At 34.5% G+C, this 19,001-nt stretch overlaps 7 protein-coding genes across 8 annotated transcripts; 6 read left to right on the top strand and 1 right to left on the bottom strand.

The window, feature by feature from the left end:
* Window positions 1-2,309: 2,309 nt before the first annotated feature.
* Window positions 2,310-4,035, top strand: LOC18012176 (uncharacterized protein At5g01610). The gene is made up of 3 exons (XM_006395649.2): window positions 2,310-2,515; window positions 3,383-3,437; window positions 3,530-4,035. The coding sequence occupies exons 1-3, from the start codon at window positions 2,414-2,416 to the stop codon at window positions 3,910-3,912; spliced, it is 540 nt and encodes a 179-aa protein (XP_006395711.1). The 5' UTR covers window positions 2,310-2,413; the 3' UTR covers window positions 3,913-4,035.
* Window positions 4,036-5,794: 1,759 nt separating this feature from the next.
* LOC18012466 (probable WRKY transcription factor 3) lies at window positions 5,795-8,644 on the top strand. Of its 2 annotated transcripts, XR_002897622.1 has the most exons (5): window positions 5,795-6,467; window positions 7,005-7,675; window positions 7,791-7,952; window positions 8,031-8,401; window positions 8,555-8,644. XR_002897622.1 is itself a non-coding variant. In XM_006395650.2 (4 exons), exons 1-4 carry the CDS (start codon window positions 5,994-5,996, stop codon window positions 8,272-8,274), a joined length of 1,551 nt encoding a protein of 516 aa, XP_006395712.1. In that variant the 5' UTR covers window positions 5,795-5,993; the 3' UTR covers window positions 8,275-8,644. The 2 variants fall into 2 exon arrangements, 1 of the variants encoding a protein (XP_006395712.1); XM_006395650.2 differs by having other exon boundaries at window positions 8,031-8,644.
* Window positions 8,645-8,689: 45 nt separating this feature from the next.
* Window positions 8,690-10,062, bottom strand: LOC18012467. The gene has a single exon (XM_006395651.2). The coding sequence runs from the start codon at window positions 9,934-9,936 to the stop codon at window positions 8,890-8,892; it is 1,047 nt and encodes a 348-aa protein (XP_006395713.1). The 5' UTR covers window positions 9,937-10,062; the 3' UTR covers window positions 8,690-8,889.
* Window positions 10,063-10,407: 345 nt separating this feature from the next.
* Window positions 10,408-11,282, top strand: LOC18012480. The gene is made up of 2 exons (XM_006395652.2): window positions 10,408-10,903; window positions 11,005-11,282. The coding sequence occupies exons 1-2, from the start codon at window positions 10,448-10,450 to the stop codon at window positions 11,089-11,091; spliced, it is 543 nt and encodes a 180-aa protein (XP_006395714.1). The 5' UTR covers window positions 10,408-10,447; the 3' UTR covers window positions 11,092-11,282.
* Window positions 11,283-11,928: 646 nt separating this feature from the next.
* LOC18012481 (defensin-like protein 292) lies at window positions 11,929-12,321 on the top strand. The gene is made up of 2 exons (XM_006395653.1): window positions 11,929-11,977; window positions 12,092-12,321. Exons 1-2 carry the CDS (start codon window positions 11,929-11,931, stop codon window positions 12,319-12,321), a joined length of 279 nt encoding a protein of 92 aa, XP_006395715.1.
* Window positions 12,322-17,028: 4,707 nt separating this feature from the next.
* On the top strand, window positions 17,029-17,788 carry LOC18012731 (protein PHLOEM PROTEIN 2-LIKE A5). Its single transcript, XM_006395655.2, has 3 exons — window positions 17,029-17,240; window positions 17,319-17,564; window positions 17,653-17,788. Exons 1-3 carry the CDS (start codon window positions 17,029-17,031, stop codon window positions 17,786-17,788), a joined length of 594 nt encoding a protein of 197 aa, XP_006395717.2.
* On the top strand, window positions 17,785-18,701 carry LOC18013015. The gene is made up of 3 exons (XM_006395656.2): window positions 17,785-17,881; window positions 18,250-18,506; window positions 18,601-18,701. The coding sequence occupies exons 1-3, from the start codon at window positions 17,785-17,787 to the stop codon at window positions 18,685-18,687; spliced, it is 441 nt and encodes a 146-aa protein (XP_006395718.2). The 3' UTR covers window positions 18,688-18,701.
* Window positions 18,702-19,001: the final 300 nt, after the last annotated feature.

Genomic DNA, 19,001 nt, shown 5'->3' on the forward strand with positions numbered 1-19,001 from the left:
ATTATAAGTTATTTTCCTCTGTATTTGTCTTTTTTGGTTGTCGTTTACCGTTTTCTCTTTCATAGAAAAGGGTCAAAGGGTTCTTCTCCTCTTATTCTCTTTCCTAATTGTTGCCCCCAAATAGGTTTTTTAGGGTTTCCACCGCATAATGGATAAATATCAGATAGCCCTCGCGAAATTGGCTGAAAACAAGAATGATGGCTCTTCTTCTGTCTTGCCTAAGAAGGATTACGGGATGACCACTAGATGGGGACCCGAAGTCAATGGAGTCAAGACCATTCTGCCATGCCCTGTACAAAAGGGAATTCCAAAGGTTTGTTATTGCGGCTTAGCTCCAATTGGGTGTTTAACTGACAACTCCGGGCTTGACAGGGGCCGGAAATATTACGGTTGCTTCTACGGCTGTTGTGGTCCAAAAAATTTCCCAGAAGTAAGTCAATTGGGTTTTCAATTTTGATTTATAATTTGAGTCTCATCTGAATTTCTGAGTTTCGGGATTTCAGGTTCCCAGTTGTGGCTTCAAGAAATGGTGGGATCTCGCAATACTCGAAGAAATTGAAATGTTGAATGATACTCAAGAAGCCATGCAGGCTTTGTTTGACACCGTTTTCTCCAAGTTAAATCAGTTAGAGTCAAAGGTGGCATCCATTGAAGAAACTATAAAAAAGCGTTAAGGATGAAGAAGATGAGCTTTTCAGTTTCTTATTGACCTTTTTTCCCCTTGTTATGTTGCTACTCTCTTTTGATTTATTTTGAACTATTTCTCCTAAATAAAACAACGCAGTTGTACCAGTTGTCCTAATATATCGCATTAAGTTATACGAGTTGTCCTAAATAAAACAAGGAAGTTGTACGAGTTGTCCTAAATAAAACAAGGAAATCTTACCAGCTGTCCTAAACCCTAAACAGAAAACATAAGATTGTACCACAAAGAAAAACACATAATCTTAAACATAAACAAGACATTTTACTTCTTGGCTTCATGTGGTTGGGCTCCTTGAACATGTGAAAAACCCTGGCTGTACTCGGTTGGACCGAAATAAAGTTCTCAGGCACCATCAGTTGACTACCATCATCGGCATCCTGAGATAAAAACAAGAAACACAATCATATGAGATTTAGTTGTCCCAGTTATCCCAGTTGTCCCAGTTGTCCAAATGCCAAACGTAATTTTGTGCAAATAGTTGTCCTAGTTGTCCCAGTTGTCCGTACCGGCTGGTTCTGCTTCCTTCAATGGTTCTTCTTCACCCCGAATTTCTTCGTGGGTTGTTTCTTCATCATTCGCCAGAGGGTTTGGTGTTATTCCGGGTTCTTTATCTTTCATATCTGCTTCTTCACTGCGCTTGGGTACAGATTCGTTCGAATCATATACCACGCCCTTAAGTCGAATTTTAGCTATCTAGTTAGGCTGGATTTAGGGTTTGTCTTGATGAAGTTAGAAGGCTAAATTATGTAATATATAGTACGGGAATTGAAGAAAGGGAAGTTGAAGAAGAAGCAGTTACAAAATCAAGTGTCGTTTCAAGTTAAAGGGGAAATTGCAGAATTTTTGAAAAAAAGAAGGAAGTGGAGATAGCCGTTCGGGGAAGATGAAGAGAGAAAGAGGAGATCGTATTTGATTTTTGGTAAGTTTATCGAATGTGTTTGGTTTTGGAAATTAAATCCATTCGGTTCGGTTTTGTTTACCTAATTTTCGGTTTAATAATTTCAATTTTTTATTTCTGATTTCAAATTGATAAAGTTTTTTTTTTGACAGAAATTCCATTTTTTCTGGGTATTCGGGTCGGACATAAATCGGATGGGTTTTACCTTGGTATTTTTGTAATAAAAGAGACACATAAGGAGAAGGATATAATTTACTTGGTTTTTGTTAATAAAATTAATTCATAAAAAAATTAATTTTTAAAGATATGGTTTATCAGCCAACTTTTTGGTCTCTTATGGCTTTTCAGCCGCGCGCTCATGTTTTTTTTTTGGTGTTGGACTCCACGACATCTTTTCATTATCCAATCAATTTATTCGCGTTAAAACTAAGTTTACCCTTTAACACAAATTTAACTTTTTATAAACTCCAAATTTCAAATTAAACAAAAAAACAAGTGGACAATTTTGTTTTATGCAAATTCAAATTTATTAAACGGTTAGAGAGTCTTATTCATCGCCTAATAAATATCTAAACATTTGCGTAATTTGAAAACTTAGGCAAAAATAGGGGAAATTAATTGAAAGTTTGAAACAAACAAAATATAGATGGGAAATTACGGAAACACCCTCGTTCAATATATTCTTCGAACTTTATGTGTGGCCAAATGGAAATTTGCGAGTCGCCGTTTTCACTCTGCTCTGTCACTTTTTTAAGCTTTAGCTGAAAATCTCTTTAGTCTTTAGACTCTTGAGAGAATCTGAGACGAATATGGAGAAAGCTTTAACCAAAGTGACGAGCTTCAAAGTCGGAGGTTCATGGATCTCTAAGAAAGCCAAGGAAGAGCTCTCTAACATCACCAATGACCTCACTGTGAGTTTCATGGATCTCTTGCTCCCTGTCTGATGTTCGTTGTTTCTTCTTGGATTTTTGCTGGGTTTTTGCATGCGATCCCTACGTGAAATTGATGATTTTTTCTGGTTAAATGTGTTGTAATGTGGTCGGTTTTGGCGTTAGTTAAAATGGGACTCTATTGTTGAAATCTGGTGTAGTGGATTTTTCAAAATTGAAGAATAATCGTAGATCTAGGAAGATCTGATACGGGTTTCTTGAAGTGAAGCTTTGAAATTGTTTTACATAAATAAAAACCCGATTTTGAGTAGTTGAACGAGAATTGTAGTCAGGATTTTCTGAATCTGAGAGATGTCTCTGCAATTTTGATTTATGAGATTCAATTTTGATGTACGAATTTATGCAATTTTTTTAGTTCAGCTCCATGTTTATGAATATATTCATTAAGAGAATTCTTCACTTTCTGAACTGATTAACCTAACTAAGATGATTCTTAATATAGTTACCATTTAAGTCATTGTTCTTACTAGACAAGATGGTTATTTGGCAATGATGTGATCACGTGATGGTTTATCTTTTTTTTTTTTTTTGATGAGCTAAGAGACGTACATTGATAGATAACCCAGAAATATTTTACTCAAACAGATCGAACCAGTTTACGGGAATTTGTGTTCTTGAGTTGATATCAATTCTTTGACCATTTTTTGAATTCAATATTTCGATTTGCTCTCATCAGTTCAGTACTTAACTAACATGTTTTATAAGTATCATTCTATGTCTTTTGTTCATAGGCTTTTGTTATTTCTTTGACACATGGATTATTTTGCACTTACTTCTTTTATTCCATTGCCTCAAATTGGAAACATAACGTTCATGTTTCTTTTCCAGACATTCTCTAGTACCGTTGAAGAGAAAGCGAAATGGGTTTTCAACAAGCTTAAAGGTAAAACTATCTCTTTGTTTTCATAGATAAACAATCGGAAGATTCGACATTTCATAACCTGCAAATGCGTTTTCTGCTTCTCTCCAAAACAGGAAAACCACTCAAAAGCTTACCAGATCTTCTCAAAGAGTACAATTTACCACCAGGTCTCTTCCCACAAAACATAATCTGCTACGAGTTCGACGAGACAAAGAACAAACTCACTGTCTTCTTCTCCTCACCATGCGAAGTCACATTCAAAGATGGATCAGAGATAAGATACGCCACGCGCGTGAAAGGGATATTGCTTAGAGGGAAATTGATGGGTGTAGAAGGAATGAAGACAAAAGTGTTGGTTTGGGTTAAAGTCACAACAATCTCAGTCGAGAGCTCAAAATCCGACAAGCTCTGGTTCACCGCTGGTGTCAAGAAATCTCGATCTAAGAACGTTTACGACACTCCTCATGACGCGATCAAAGTCGTTGGAGAGTTCTAAGGTTTTTTTCTTCAACGGTTATATTAACATATTTGATTCTTAAGTTTCATTATTGGTTATTTGGGTTTCTGCATCTTGGGAAGTGGTATTACTGGTATATATATAACTCTCATTTTGGTTGAATGTGTCACTAATATAATGCAAGAAATCACAAAATAAATATCGAAGTGCAATAAAGATAATATGATTTTTGGCGAATAACTCTGCATAGCTGATCAAAGTAATGCTGATCTTGTTTTCGGACTTCTAATTTTAATTATCCCTTGTGTTTTGTCTCAACTAGTTCACTTTGTTTTTTTTTTTTTTTTTGGGACATGTATTGTGTTTTTGTTCCCTTTTGTTACTACTACACCAATTAAATCCTTGAGATATCCGGCCCAAATAAATTATGAATGTAAACTAATAAAACAAAATCCTTCCGTATCCATCTCTGTCTTTCAATGGTTTAGATGTGTCTTTCACTCTTGTTGAGTACAAACCACTCAATCCACCTTTGAACGGTAAGCTCGTTTTAAGCTATCTTGGAGAAATCGATAAAGACATGTTGACAAACAGATTAGAATAACTTACGATGTTTTAAACATATATTGAGTTATAATGATGAGCAAATCAAACTTCATAAAGTCGCGACTCAAGGGTTTACAATCACAGTTCCCAGCTTTTCTTCTTGATGTGATAAGTGAAGAGGCGATTCGTTGTGGCAATGAATGAAAAGGGCCCCACAGATGTATCATCATCGCTTGGCCTGTTTTCAAAGTTAATTGGGCCCTCCAAAAGTCAAGTTGTTTCCTTTTTTTTTGTTTTTGTTGCCAGCTAAATTTACTCACTCTCTTACTCTTTCTCTAACTCACACGTTTGACGTTTCTCTTTCACCATTATACCAAATTTTTTTATTTACTCTACGAAATCTCAAACAGTGTATCCATAAGTAAAAAAAGAAAATCATCTTTGTTATTAATGAAGTAATAATATCCATGGCAAGGCGAGGTGACTTGTTTTGTCCTAATGAAACAGAATTAGGCTTAATCCGACCATAACTCCATTCCATTCGTGTACACGTGGCTGAATAATATTTGTAGATCGTGGTGAGGACAAATTAGTTAAAAACCGCGTGTCGTGCTTGGAGCTGCTGTTGACTTGCGAGGCACAAACTCTCATTGTCTTTCCTCTTTAGAGACAAATCCGTAGTTTTTACACATAGACCGACGCTTTTTAATAAACTCTTTTCCCTTATTAGCCAATCATAACTCTAGGATTACAACAATAATTGACAAAAGAATTTGACACATTGGATAAAAAAATATGATAACTTTTTTAAAATATGATGAAGAGAGAATCTATTAGATTCCTGTCTGCAATACACTAATCTGTAACTTACAATAATTCCAAAATATTTTAGCTATGAATTTTTACTTCATTAAAAAAAATCCATCTCTCCTGACCAATGTAAATTATAAACTGTCAAAAGAAATCTCAATTTTGTCAAAAAAAAAATGAATAATTTCTTTTTCGCCTTTATCACTTTATAGTAGTACTAAACTACTAGAACATTATTTTACATGAATTACTTATTTTTGGAAAATTCCAGGTAAGATCGGATTTTCACTTTCCATAACCACCTATAAAATAGTTTTTTTCTCATCATTCATATGAAAGATGTGTCATTTTTCTGGCAATGATTTAAATAAAATAAATAACAAAAAGGAAAAAAATAATGGATAAATGGAGGGAAGAAGACAGATATTTTATTTTATTTTATTTTTGCACAAAAAAGACAAAGAGATTACTCTTGCATATCTGCACCGCAGACTTTGTACTGCGAAAGCAAATTTTATAATTTATATATTCTCGAGATCTGCTCGAAAACAGGAGAAAAAAAAAACTAAAAATCTCACCATTAAAAGACTGCAGAAGAAAATATAAAAAGAGAGAAAGAAAGAAAAAACGAAATGAAACTGAAACACGACAAGGATGATGTAAAGATACAAAAGGGTGTTTAAAGGGAGGAAAGAAAAATATCTTTTTTTTGTGAGTTGGGTTTGTTAGATTTTATCCTCTTTGTTTCAAAAAAACCGGAATCGATGGCGGAGAAGAAAGAAGAAGAAGAAGAACAACAACAACCTTCGACGTTAAAATCATCCACCGGAGCTTCACGGCCAACGATTTCACTTCCTCCTCGGCCGTTTGGAGAAATGTTTTTTAGCGGTGGCGTTGGATTTAGTCCTGGTCCTATGACTCTCGTCTCCAATTTGTTCTCTGATCCTGACGAATTCAAATCTTTCTCTCAGCTTCTAGCTGGAGCTATGGCTTCTCCGGCGGCTGCTGTTGCTGCTGCCGCCGTCGCCGTTACCGTTCATCAGACACCTGTGAGCTCTGTCGGTGGCGGCGATGGCGGTGGAAGCGGCGGTGGTGATGTTGACCCGAGGTTCAAACAGAACAGACCAACGGGATTGATGATTACTCAGCCACCGGCGATGTTTACTGTGCCGCCGGGATTAAGTCCGGCGACGCTTCTGGATTCTCCGAGCTTCTTTGGTCTTTTTTCACCCATTCAGGTGTGGATTTCATTTCCCTTAACAAAAGCATTGATTTTTTTTGTTTTGTCGTTAGTTCGAGATTCTGTTTTTTGGTAACTGAAAGTTTAGGACTTTATGGGTTCTTTTGAATATTCTGTTGATATTTCCGGTTTTTGTTTCCATTCGGTTTATAGATGCAAATTTTAACAAATTGTACCATTTTGCTGAATAAGAGGAGAAGGAAAACATTTCACATGTTCTTCATTTTAGGTCAAAATTGAGGAATTTTTATTTTTTGAGAAAAATAGGGGAATCTTTGAAGTATAAGGAACTTTGAATCTTGGCTTTATCTAATTATAAAGTTAAAAGTTTCAAGAAAGTACATCTTCAATGTCAAGGAGAAAACCAGAGCTCAATTCTTAAACTCTGCCCTTGATAATCATTTGTATTTGTTTCTCTGACCCTCTTTTCGGAATTTGAATCTTCTGGATGTATTTCAGCATTTGCTTGGATTTGTTACCCTGTTTTTATCTTGAGGATATCATTAGCTAATACAAAATATGAATTTATGTGTAGGGATCATTTGGTATGACACACCAACAAGCTTTAGCACAAGTCACTGCACAAGCTGTGCAAGGCAATAATGTCCAAATGCAATCCCAATCCGAATATCCTTCCTCTACACAACAACAACAAACTTCAATGACTGAGCTTCCTTCGTTTTCTTCTGGACCTCGGTCACAGATTCCAGCTCCGGTTCAAGACTCGTCGCAGGTTCAGAGAGAAACCTCGGAAACATCCGTCTATGAGCATCGGTCACAGCCTCAAAATGCTGACAAACCAGCTGATGATGGATACAACTGGCGGAAATACGGACAGAAGCAAGTGAAAGGAAGCGACTATCCTCGGAGTTATTACAAATGTACGCATCCCGCATGTCCTGTCAAGAAGAAAGTCGAGAGGTCTCTCAATGGACAAGTAACAGAAATCATATACAAGGGTCAACACAATCATGAGCCTCCTCAAAACAACAAGCGCGGTAACAATAACGGGAGTTCTAAAGGCTCTGATATTGCAACTCAGTTTCAAAGCAGTAACAGCAGTCTCAACAAGAGCAAGAGAGACCCGGAAACAAGCCAGGTTACAACAATAGAGCAGATATCTGAAGCAAGTGATAGCGAGGAGGTTGGTAATGCAGAAACTAGTGTGGGAGGAAAACAGGAAGATGAGCCTGATCCCAAGAGAAGGTAAAAAAAAAAAAAAAAAACTTTTACGAGATGTGACTTTTCCTCTTACATTCATCTCTTATGGGTTTTGTTTTATTTTTCTGATTAGATTCAGACAATCTTTAAAATGTTGCAGAAATACAGAAGTCCGGGTTTCAGAACCAGTTTCTTCATCACATAGAACTGTGACAGAGCCTAGAATTATTGTCCAAACGACGAGTGAAGTTGATCTCTTAGATGATGGATATAGATGGCGCAAGTATGGCCAGAAAGTAGTCAAAGGGAATCCTTATCCGAGGTGAGACTGAAAACCGGTCATCGAATTATAAATTTTTCATCGGTCTTCTTTCCTTAATGCTCTTTTATATATTCGCAGGAGCTACTATAAGTGTACAACGCCTGGATGCGGAGTGAGGAAACATGTAGAAAGAGCAGCAAATGACCCGAAAGCTGTTGTAACAACATATGAAGGAAAGCATAACCACGACGTTCCAGCTGCTAGAACCAGTAGCCATCAGTTAAAACCAAACAACGATTTACACAACACCTCCACGGTTAACTCGAACCAACAACAACAGCCAATTGCTCGTTTAAGGCTTAAAGAAGAGCGAATCACTTGAGAGAGAAGATGAGATTTGTGAGTTTGATCATCTCTTTTTGTCTTTAATGAACCTATTGTGTTTCATGTTTACCAAATTCCCACAGATTTCTATGGACAGAAAGTCTAATATATCACAGTTTCAGAAGGTATGTTTTCTTCCATGCTGAAATCTTTTGTTTAAACTTAAGAAGCTTTAGGATGTAATGTAAAAAACAGATTCAAGATTCTGGTCTTATGTCAATTCTTTTGTACATGGAGAAAGACAAAATTACATTATCTTTTTGTTCTTCTGATAATAGGTTACATTTTGGGGGTGAAACTTCTTCTTGTAATAATAATGTTTGTATGGAAGATTTCACAATTCTGAATAAAACTTTGATTCTGACTAATCAGTTTAAGTGCATTTATTGGAAGTTGGATTGTACCACAAATCCCACATAATGAAAAACATTCAATAGCCACAAATTCAGATCATTCATACACATTACAAAAGCTTTGAATTCTCATGAACAAACATAAAAGACCTGTCCGATTCTGTCAAATACTAAAGAAAATTAATGTACAAACTTGCTTTATCATACAAAAAGCCCAAATTTTTCTCATTATCATCATCATCATCATCATCATTGAGTCATCAGATGTTGTTGTAAGCTACAGAGACCAAGTGAGGAACTTTACCATCATCAAAGGGCAGACTCACGTATTCTCTTGCAAACTCTTCTGCTATCTCCCAAGCAAGCTCGCCGTGAACAGCTTTGCAGTACATATACATAACGGTGGTCGCCGCAAGGTTATAAAGCGTCAGAAGCGTTAAGAACGCAGAAGTGATCACGATCTGGAGCATAAAGAAAGCATTTGTCCACAGTTTCCCAGTTTCTCCGTCTCCACTATCGTCGTCGATCTGAGCCGAAGCAGCGACGGTGCTGAACCAGACGAGAGACGATTGGGTTATGGCGAAGAAGACGATCAGAGACAGAGAAACGCTTTCCATTCCTTTGACCAAGCTTTTGCTCCTCTTCAATGGCGTTAACCCCCAAACTGATTCAACAACAACGACGACCCAAGCTAAGATCCACTTGACATAGAGCTTGATCACGATTACAACCGAGATGATCGTCACTACGGCGGAGAGAGCTTGGAAGTAAGGAGAAGCGAAATCGAATTCGAGACTTGGAAAGATGAGCTCGATTAATCGAGTCGACAAGAACGCCCCAAACCCTAGAATCAGCAGAATCCCAAAAACGATGGAATTGGATGAAATCAGAGTAGCGAGAAGAGGGAAAAACGAGGTGAAGCTCGATTTCACGGCGGATATCAGTTTTACGGGTCTTCCGTAGAATCCTTGGAACACGCTATACGCGATTGATCCAATAGCCAAGAGATTGAAGACGGTGACCACAACGATGTAAGCAATCAGAAGCAGGACCACCGTCTCGATATCAATATCGGCGGGTGGTGGTTGATCGCCGCCGCGGAGGAGAGAGACGCTGTTGTGAGAAGCGGAGGATTGATCGGTGATGAGGCGGAAGACGGAGGGGTAGACGGTGACGGAGAAGCAGAGGGGAAGGAGGAAGAGAACGGAGAGAGCAAGGAAGTGGCGCGAGTGTGCGTTGATTATCCGTTTCGATTCCGATAGAACGACCCAGAGATTCATCGTCGGAGGAGGAGATACCGTCGCCATTGAAGCGCGTGGAGAACACGAAGTTAGTAGAAGAATCGAGGAATTGATGACCAGGACTTGTGTCGAGATACTAGTACGGATAAGCTCGATCCGGGTTGGGTCGGGTCGGGTCGGGTCGGGTAAAACTTTTTTCTTTTTTTATACAACCGGAAGAGAACTTGTGTGGACTTTTTTACACATTCGTTAATTCTCTCACTTAAGCTGATCAAATCCAACTATAGTCTGAATCAAGGAAAACATATGAGATTCTGCTGTCGTGCACTGCTATTAATTGAAACCACATAAACTTTTAACAGTTTCCAAATAGTATTTGAAAATAAGAAATATTAGAGACCAATCATTATCGGCTCTGTCAGATATTTTGTTCACAACTATCAGAAAATATCGTTACTAGATTATTTTTTTTTTTTAAAAAACGATAACAAAATCTTTAAAATGACATCATATATACTCAAAACAACACACAAAATAAACAACACACAAAAAAAAGCAGAACATTATCCAAAGATTAATGAAGAACGAAGAGACAGAGCAAGAAGAAGAAGAATTCAGTGAATGGGTAGTGATACGAACCTCACCCACAAGCTCACCAGTTGACGCATCTACCCATCAGAACTCACCTTTATTACAACCAAGCCACTATCCGCCAGAAGACGATGGTGAAGAAGATGCTGTCGTTCCCATCGTCGGAGAAGAAGAAGGAGAATCATCCTCCTCCGCCGTAAATCCCTCGCTGCTATGGCGCATCATCGAGATTGCCAAGAAGCGAGTGATCAAGGACTTCCAAAGCGTCGAGAGGGCGCGTTGTAATTACGTGACTCGTAGAAGGGTCTTATGGTCATTTACACTCATTTGTGGTTTGTCCTTAGTCTCGAGCATTGTTTATGTGAAGCTTGTGAGATGGTGGACACGATTACAGGAAGAGAAGCTGAGATTTCTGGTTCTTCTGCTCAGAGAGAAAGATCAGGTTTGTCTAAACTAACTTTTACAGTTTTTTTTTTTTTTTTTGCTTTAATTTTTGAAAAACTTAAAAATTCTGATATTGAATTGGGATTCTGCGATGTGTAGAAAATAAAGGAACTTATGCTAGAAACTGGGAGATTGAACGAGCTGTTATCATCAAGACGCAGAGTTAGAGTGGTTCGAATCGTGTGACGCATACGAGTATATTTGTATATTGGATATGAAGTGAAGATCATTTGCTATTTGTTGTGTGATTAGTATACATACATATGTATTTTCACGTGTATGTAAGAATTATATATATGAAAATTAAAGAAAGATAGAGTGAGACACACTTTAAGTTTTGATGTTATATGTTTTTTTGCTATAAAGTAATTATTCTATGTTAGTTTTGAATGTTGTGCGAAATATTAGAACATTATGTTTTTCTTTTTTTTTTTGTGAATGTCAAACGCATAAAAGCTATTGCACTTGAAACAGAGGAGCCAAGATCACAACCTACCGAACAGTCAAGGTAACATCTAAAACAGGATTTAGTGTCATACCCTTTGTTATGTATATCAGTGATCTAGAGACAGATGTGACGATGAAAAAAAGGTATTTCTTCAACTTTCATATTTTTTTGATTATTTTAAAATAAGTAACGCCACACAATAAATTGATAATATTCAAGGAAATGGATCTTTGACCAGGCCATAATTAGTTTGACTGTACTTATACTCAGTTTAGTGATTTACCAATATGATATGACCTTGTTTGGTATTCTTTTTTAATTTAATTTCGAAACGAAAGAGATTAAGGAAAGAAATCTTATATGAATGGCAAGGTTAGCGAAATACTATTAAATGCAATGTGTTTCTATAGAGCTGGTCAGCTGGTTACCTAATAAGCAATGAGAAAACAATGGAATATTTTCAAAGACCACAATAAATGTTCAAATAATCAAACAAACTATATAATCATTATATTAAAAACTCAAAACAATATTCAAAAAACTTAAGTCAATTTCTCCTACTAATCTAAAAAACAATGGCATCAAGAGCAACATCCGTTCTCCTCCTCTCTTTTACGCTATCTTGTGAGTTTTTTTTCGTCTTTATAATTCTATGTAATTACGTAAATCTGAAAACTACACCAACTGCGAAACATGTTTACATTTGGTTATGAAATCTTATCATTGATAAACATATAGGTGCACTCATGTTGCTTGTAGCGAATGTGTCAAATGCAGAGAGTCCTCTCAATTTGCCACCATTATGCGGATCGAAAAGTGATTGCGAATTCATATGGTGTCCTCATGGAAAAGGAGGAAAAGGAGAATGTATAGGGTGGCCGTGTGACACAACGGAATATTGTATGAAGGTTGTTCGTTGCGATGCAACACCAGGGCCTTATTGTATGGAAGGAATATGCACTTGTTAAACAGAAACGCATGGTTTGTATGAAACTTCTATTAATGGAATAACATAATTTTTTGGGTAATTCTGTTTTCTGGAACAATTTAGTCGATGTATAAAAACAAGAACATCAAAAATCTTGTTGCAAGAGGTTCAAATTTATGAACACAGAACACTTGAGTTTTTATGGTCAAGTCGGTGCCATGCTTAGTATTATACTAGTCAGGATGCTAGTACAATTTGTTTAAAGATTTGATATTTTGAGAAATTTTATAACAAGGATGGATGAACGTAACGATATACGACTGTCTTGCAACACAGGCAAAAATAATGATAAATGTGTTATATGATTGCTAGTGTCTAAGCTGATGTGTTAAATGTGTATATAATGTTTTGATGGGCAGAAATAATCTTCTCATCGAGCAAAGTCATTACTCACCCTTTTTTTTGCCGTTTTCTTCACGTCAGGATGGAGAGATCTCGAGTAGCTGCTCAAATTTGTCTTGCTCCTTGCTTTTACATCCTTATTAAGTTATTACTAGTTCGCACGAGAATTGTTTCTCTTGTTTAGCGAATTTTATAATATAATTTATGTTTTTTGAGTTTAGATATAATTAGTTTGTAGATATATTTTTCTAATAAATGAAAAATATTTTTTTTTGTTTTTAGATATACTTTACTTTTTTTAATTTAATTCTTTTATACTATTAAAGATAATTATAATTATAAAAATATAATTTTAACACGTATGTTCATATTAATCTAAATAAAACTATGATTATAAAAGCATAATTCTAACTTATCTGTTCATATTACTATATAATATAAAAATTTATTAAAAATTTAAAATGTATTAACGGTATTTTATTTAGCATAGAATATCTTATATAGTTTTCTAAAATTTAATCTATAATAAGTGTATACAATAATTTTTAATTTATTTCTGTTTTTTATTTTTTATAAAAAAAATATATTTTTGGTATACATTATGATTCAAAATTAGTAATTTTAGCTACCAAAATATTTTTAACCCGGTTTTTATATATATTTTTAGTTCTATGGTTTATTAAAAATTTGTTTTAATATTTAAATTATATATTTGACTCTTATCCATTATTTTATCGTTAATTTATATATAAAACATAATCATAAATGTTTTATATAATCAACATAAATATCATATCATTTACATCATCATAAATATTTTATATTTTAAATATGACCATTATTTTCTATATGTGAATTATTTTTTTTCAAAAAAATATTGGTATTTTTGATAAAGTTTTTTTAATAATAAAGAAATTATTTAAATTAAAATATTTAAATCAAATCTAAATTAATATCTGATTTATTATTTTAAATCAAATCAAATCAAATCAAATCTTAATTATCTATATTTAAGGAAATCTCAAAAAAAATTTAAATTTTAAATAATTTTTGGAATTAAATATAAATTATTTCTTAAAAACATTAGGAGTGTTTGGATGCAAACACTAAAAGTGCTTCTGTTTTAATATAATAGATGCCAAGAACAATTTTTTCCTTAAATCTTATTTAGTGGGTTTTATGAGAGATTTCGTATGATGTTTTAAGATTTGGTTGTTTTTTTTTTACGAAAACACCTCTTTAAAATAAGATTAAAGACAATCTAAACCCAATAACTTTATTTTATTGATTATATTCAATAAAATTAAAAATGTTATTCCTCCACTTACTTCATTTGAACAATATATTAATCAATTAGGTATATCCGGAAGTGGTGTACCAAATTGCTAATTTGTTATTGTGTTTTATCTATTTTTATGTATTTTTAAGTTTAAAGTTAATTTTTTATTATATTATTCTATTTATAAGTATTTTTAATTTATAATTAATTTGTTATTGTATTTTCTATTTATATATATGTTATGGTTATTTTTAAAATTTTCTATAATTTAAATAACTAGCTTTATTATTTATAATAAAATTTATGAGTAAAAAGTATCAACATAGTTTGTTTAATAATTAAATGACAACATATATAATAACTGAGAGATCAACTTATAAATAAAAAAGTTATATATAAAAATATGTTTGAGACGAACCCGTCGTTTAAATATATATATATATATATATATATATATATATATATGTGGCCGTCACTACGCGTAGTTTAAAATTGTATATATTTTAAATCTAAAATATCTAACTCTGTGAAATTCAATAAACCACATAACCTTTTCAATACAACAAACAAAAGGAAGGCCGGACTCCTCCCCCTCCCATAGGAGTATATGATACGGACACAGCCGTTTGAAAACAAGAAGGAAATGAATCTTTGCTGTCACCTAGACTCCTACCCGGACCTTTAACTAGTCAACGTTTAAAGTTTGAACGTTGATTCTAGTTGTACAGATACTTAGATATATATATATATATAAGATAAAATGCATTATTTTAATGAATATTACAACAAATTGGGATGTTTTTAAAATGGTTACTAAACAGATCTTTTAAAAAAAGCTAAAGTGTTTGGATGCAGATATTAAAATGCAATTTTTTCTTTCTAATAGTATAGATTGATGTGTATTTGAAGTATTCCACAGTTCAACTGCTCAAAGTAGATCTTAAGTTTTCTATCAACTTTCATATTTGTTTTGATTATTTTAAAATAAGTAACGCCACACAATATATTGATAATATTCAAGGAAATGAATCTTTGACCAAGCCATAATTAATTTGACTGTACTTCTAGTCAGTTTAGTGATTTACCAACATGATATGATCTTGTTTGGTATTCTTTTTTAATTTAATTTCGAAATGAAAGAGATTAAGGAAAGAAAATCGTATATGAATGACATAGAAGGTAAGGGAAATTCCATTAAATGCAATGTGTTTCTATAGAGCTGGTTACCTAATAAGCAATGAGAAAACAATGGAATATTTTCAAAGACCACAATAAATGTTCAAATAATCAAACAAACTATATAATCATTATATTAAAAACTCAAAACAATATTCAAAAAAATTTAAGTCAATTTCTCTTACTAATCTAAAAAACAATGGCATCAAGAGCAACATCCGTTCTCCTCCTCTCTTTTACGCTATCTTGTGAGTTTTTTTTTCGTCTTTATAGCTCTATGTAATTACGTAAATCTGAAAACTACACCAACTGCGAAACATGTTTACATATGGTTATGAAATCTTATCAATGATAAACATGTAGGTGCAGTCATGTTGCTTGTAGCGAATGTATCAAATGCAGAGATACCTCTCAATTTGCCACCATTATGCGGATCGAAAAGTGATTGCGAATTCATATGGTGTCCTCATGGAAAAGGAGGAAAAGGAGAATGTATAGGGTGGCCGTGTGACACAACGGAATATTGTATGAAGATTGTTCGTTGCGATGCAACACCAGGGCCTTATTGTATGGAAGGAATATGCACTTGTTAAAGCATGGTTTGTATGAAACTTATAATGCATTAATGGAATTAGATAATTTTTTGGGTAATTCTGTTTTCTGGAACATTTAGGGCATCTCTAACCCACTTTTATTTTTGACTCTAAATGCTATTTTAGAGGAAAATCATCTCCAACCTAACTCTATTTTTGCTTCTAAAATAGAGAAATGCTATTTTTTCTCTATATATAGAGAAACTCTATTTCTTACTCTATAAAACATCTCCAAATATAAAATATCACTATTCAATTATTTAAATTTGAAGTATCATCTTTCTTTTGGCCCTCTTCTCCTTTCCATGGCCCTCTTCTCCTTTCCATGGCCCTCTCTCCTTTTCTACGTCACTTTCCATTCTTATTTTAACGTTACATACATAGGAAAATGGATTGAATTAGCCGGTTTGATCCGTCTCCATCATGACTGATTTGGTCCTATATGGATTTGATAAAAGATGGCTTTTTTTCAGGCAGCGGATAAAAGACGGCTCTAAAAAATTAAAACACATAAATAAATAAAAAAGCCATTTACGTATAAGTTACCATCACATCATGATTGTTTATTAAGTTGGGCTATTTTGGTAAACAATCATGATGTGATTACTCACCGAGCAAAGTCATTACTCACCCTTTTTTTTGCCGTTTTCTTTACGTTCGGATGGAGAGATCTCGGTAGCTGCTCAACTTTGTCTTGCTCCTTGGTTTTACTTCCTTATTAAGTTATTATGCAAAGAACAATTTTTTCCTTAAATCTTATTTAGTGGGTTTTATGAGAGATTTCTTATGATGTTTTAGGATTTGGTTGTTTTTTTTTTATTTTTTAATGAAAAGACCTCTTTTAAAGAAGAATGTCTTTTCCAAAAATGATAGTTTAGGGAAAAGAAAGTCAATGTGGATTAAGATTATGTGGGGAGATGGGTGTTAGAGCAGCTCTATTGGTGGACCTTATAAAAACGTCCTTAACATTTTTTTTATTAGTTTAGTTAATTAATTAAAATAGAAAGAGAGAGAGTGCAGTCCACTTGTAAGGGAAAGAGGAGAGATAGCATTTCGAAAAAATTAAAAAAAAAACATATAACCAATGAATATTTGACAAGTGGTTCAAGTTTAAAGTTTGAAATGCCACCTATATCCTACCCGGACCTTTAACTAGTCAACGTTTTAAATTTTGAACGTTGAAAACGCCCATCTTTTAACATCCGATGCCTACAAATAGCATAACCTGCAATCAAATATTCAATAGATAAAAAAAAAGCGACCCCTCCGCCATTGTACCTATCGATGAACGACAAAAATGTTATCTTCCACAGAGTCCCGTTATCAAGTGTTCTTGAACTATCGGGGAGAGGAACTCCGTTCAAGCTTCCTGAGTCATCTCATTGATGCCTTTGAAAGGCATGGAATCGACTTCTTCGTAGACGAATACGAGCTGAGAGGCAAAGAACTCAAAAACCTCTTTGTAAGGATCCAACAGTCGAGGATTGCGCTTGCAATATTTTCTACCAGGTTTGTCTAGTATTATTTCATATTTCTTCAATGAACCAGGAGATTCAAGATCATCAACATTGAATAAGTTGATTATAGGTATGCTGAGTCGAGCTGGTGTATGGATGAGTTGGTGAACATGAAGAAGCTTGCGGATAAAGAAAAGCTTCAAGTCATTCCAATCTTTTACAAGGTGGAGGCACAAGACGTGAGAGAACAAACGGGTGTGTTTGGTGAACACTTTTGGACGCTCGCAAGAGCTTCTAGTGGAGATCAGATCAAGAAATGGAAAGAAGCGTTGGAATGTATCTCCGACAAGATGGGTTTGCCGCTGAAAGACAATAGGTACTTTCCAATCACATTCCACTCTTGCTCTTTTCCTCCAAAATCATTTCAAGGACATTTAATGAAAAAAAGTACACTATTATGACAGCTCTGAAGCTGATTTTGTCAAAGAAATTGTTGAAAAGATTCAAAGAGTTATAGCAGCAATTGGAATCGAGGAAGAAGATAATCATTTTCGGAAAAAGAGGAGAAAGGTTGCACATGCGAATGTGAAATTCAGATGACTCTGATAAGCCCTTCAGAGTATACGTTCGACGTGAGAAGAAGATGGAGAAAGAAGAGAAGAGCTGAAGTGGCTAAAAGGACACGTGGAGGAAGTTGAGAGAAGGAATAGTGTGAACACTTAGAGTATAGTGTGAACACATATAGTATAAATAAAGAGTTATGTTGACTATAGAGATTATGTTGAATTGTGTGTAGAGTGGCGATATGAGCTACAGGAATTCTGTTATGGTCGTTATGAGATCTAACGGATTCTGATACAGGAGAGGAGATATCTTGTATTCTATTCACATTCAATATACTAGCAATTACAGAGATAATCGTAGTCAATTCTATCAGACTCTGTTTTATTTCTCTGATTTAGAGACTTTGTTTTGTCCTTTCCCTGTTTTAAGAGTTTTTAATGAAATTCAGATGACGAAAAAAGTAAATATCAATATAGCATAATCCTTCAATACTATAGTAAATCCCTCGCTGCTATGGCGCGTCATCGAGATTGCCAAGAAGCGAGTGATCAAGCACTCAGTGTTCTTCTTCCAAGCCGTCGAGAGGGCGCGTTGTAATTACATGACTCGTAGAAGGGTCTTATGGTCATTTACCCTCATTTGTGGCTTGTCCTTGGTCTCGAGCATTGTTTATGTGAAGCTTGTGAGATGGTGGACACGATTACAGGAAGAGAAGCTGAGATTTCTGGTTCTTCTGCTCAGAGAGAAAGATCAGGTTTTTCTAAAGCTACTTTTCAGTTTTTGTTTTTGTTTTGATTTTGGAAAAACTGAAAAATTATGATATTGAATTGGGATTTCGCGATATGTAGAAAATAAAAGAACTTATGCTAGAAACTGGGAGATTGAACGAGCTGTTATCATCAAGACGCAGAGTTAGAGTGGTTCGAATCGTGTGACGCATACGAGTATATTTGTATATTAGATATGAAGTGAAGACATTTGCTAGCTATTTTGTTGTGTGATTAGTATACAGACATATCTTTTTTTTCACGTGTATGTAAGAATATAAATGAAAATCAAAGAAAGATAGCTAGATCAGTGAGTGAGACACACTTTATATGTTTGATGTTATATGTTTTTTTGCTATAAAGTTATTATTCTATGTTAGTTTTGAATGATATTGTGGACTGAATGTTGTGCGAAATATTAGAACATTATGTTTTTCTTTTCTTTTTCTGAATGTCAAACGCATAAAAGCTATTGCACTTGA

Source organism: Eutrema salsugineum, unplaced genomic scaffold (genome assembly GCF_000478725.1).
Source record: "Eutrema salsugineum unplaced genomic scaffold, Eutsalg1_0 scaffold_6, whole genome shotgun sequence".
NCBI classification, from domain to species: Eukaryota; Viridiplantae; Streptophyta; class Magnoliopsida; order Brassicales; family Brassicaceae; genus Eutrema; species Eutrema salsugineum.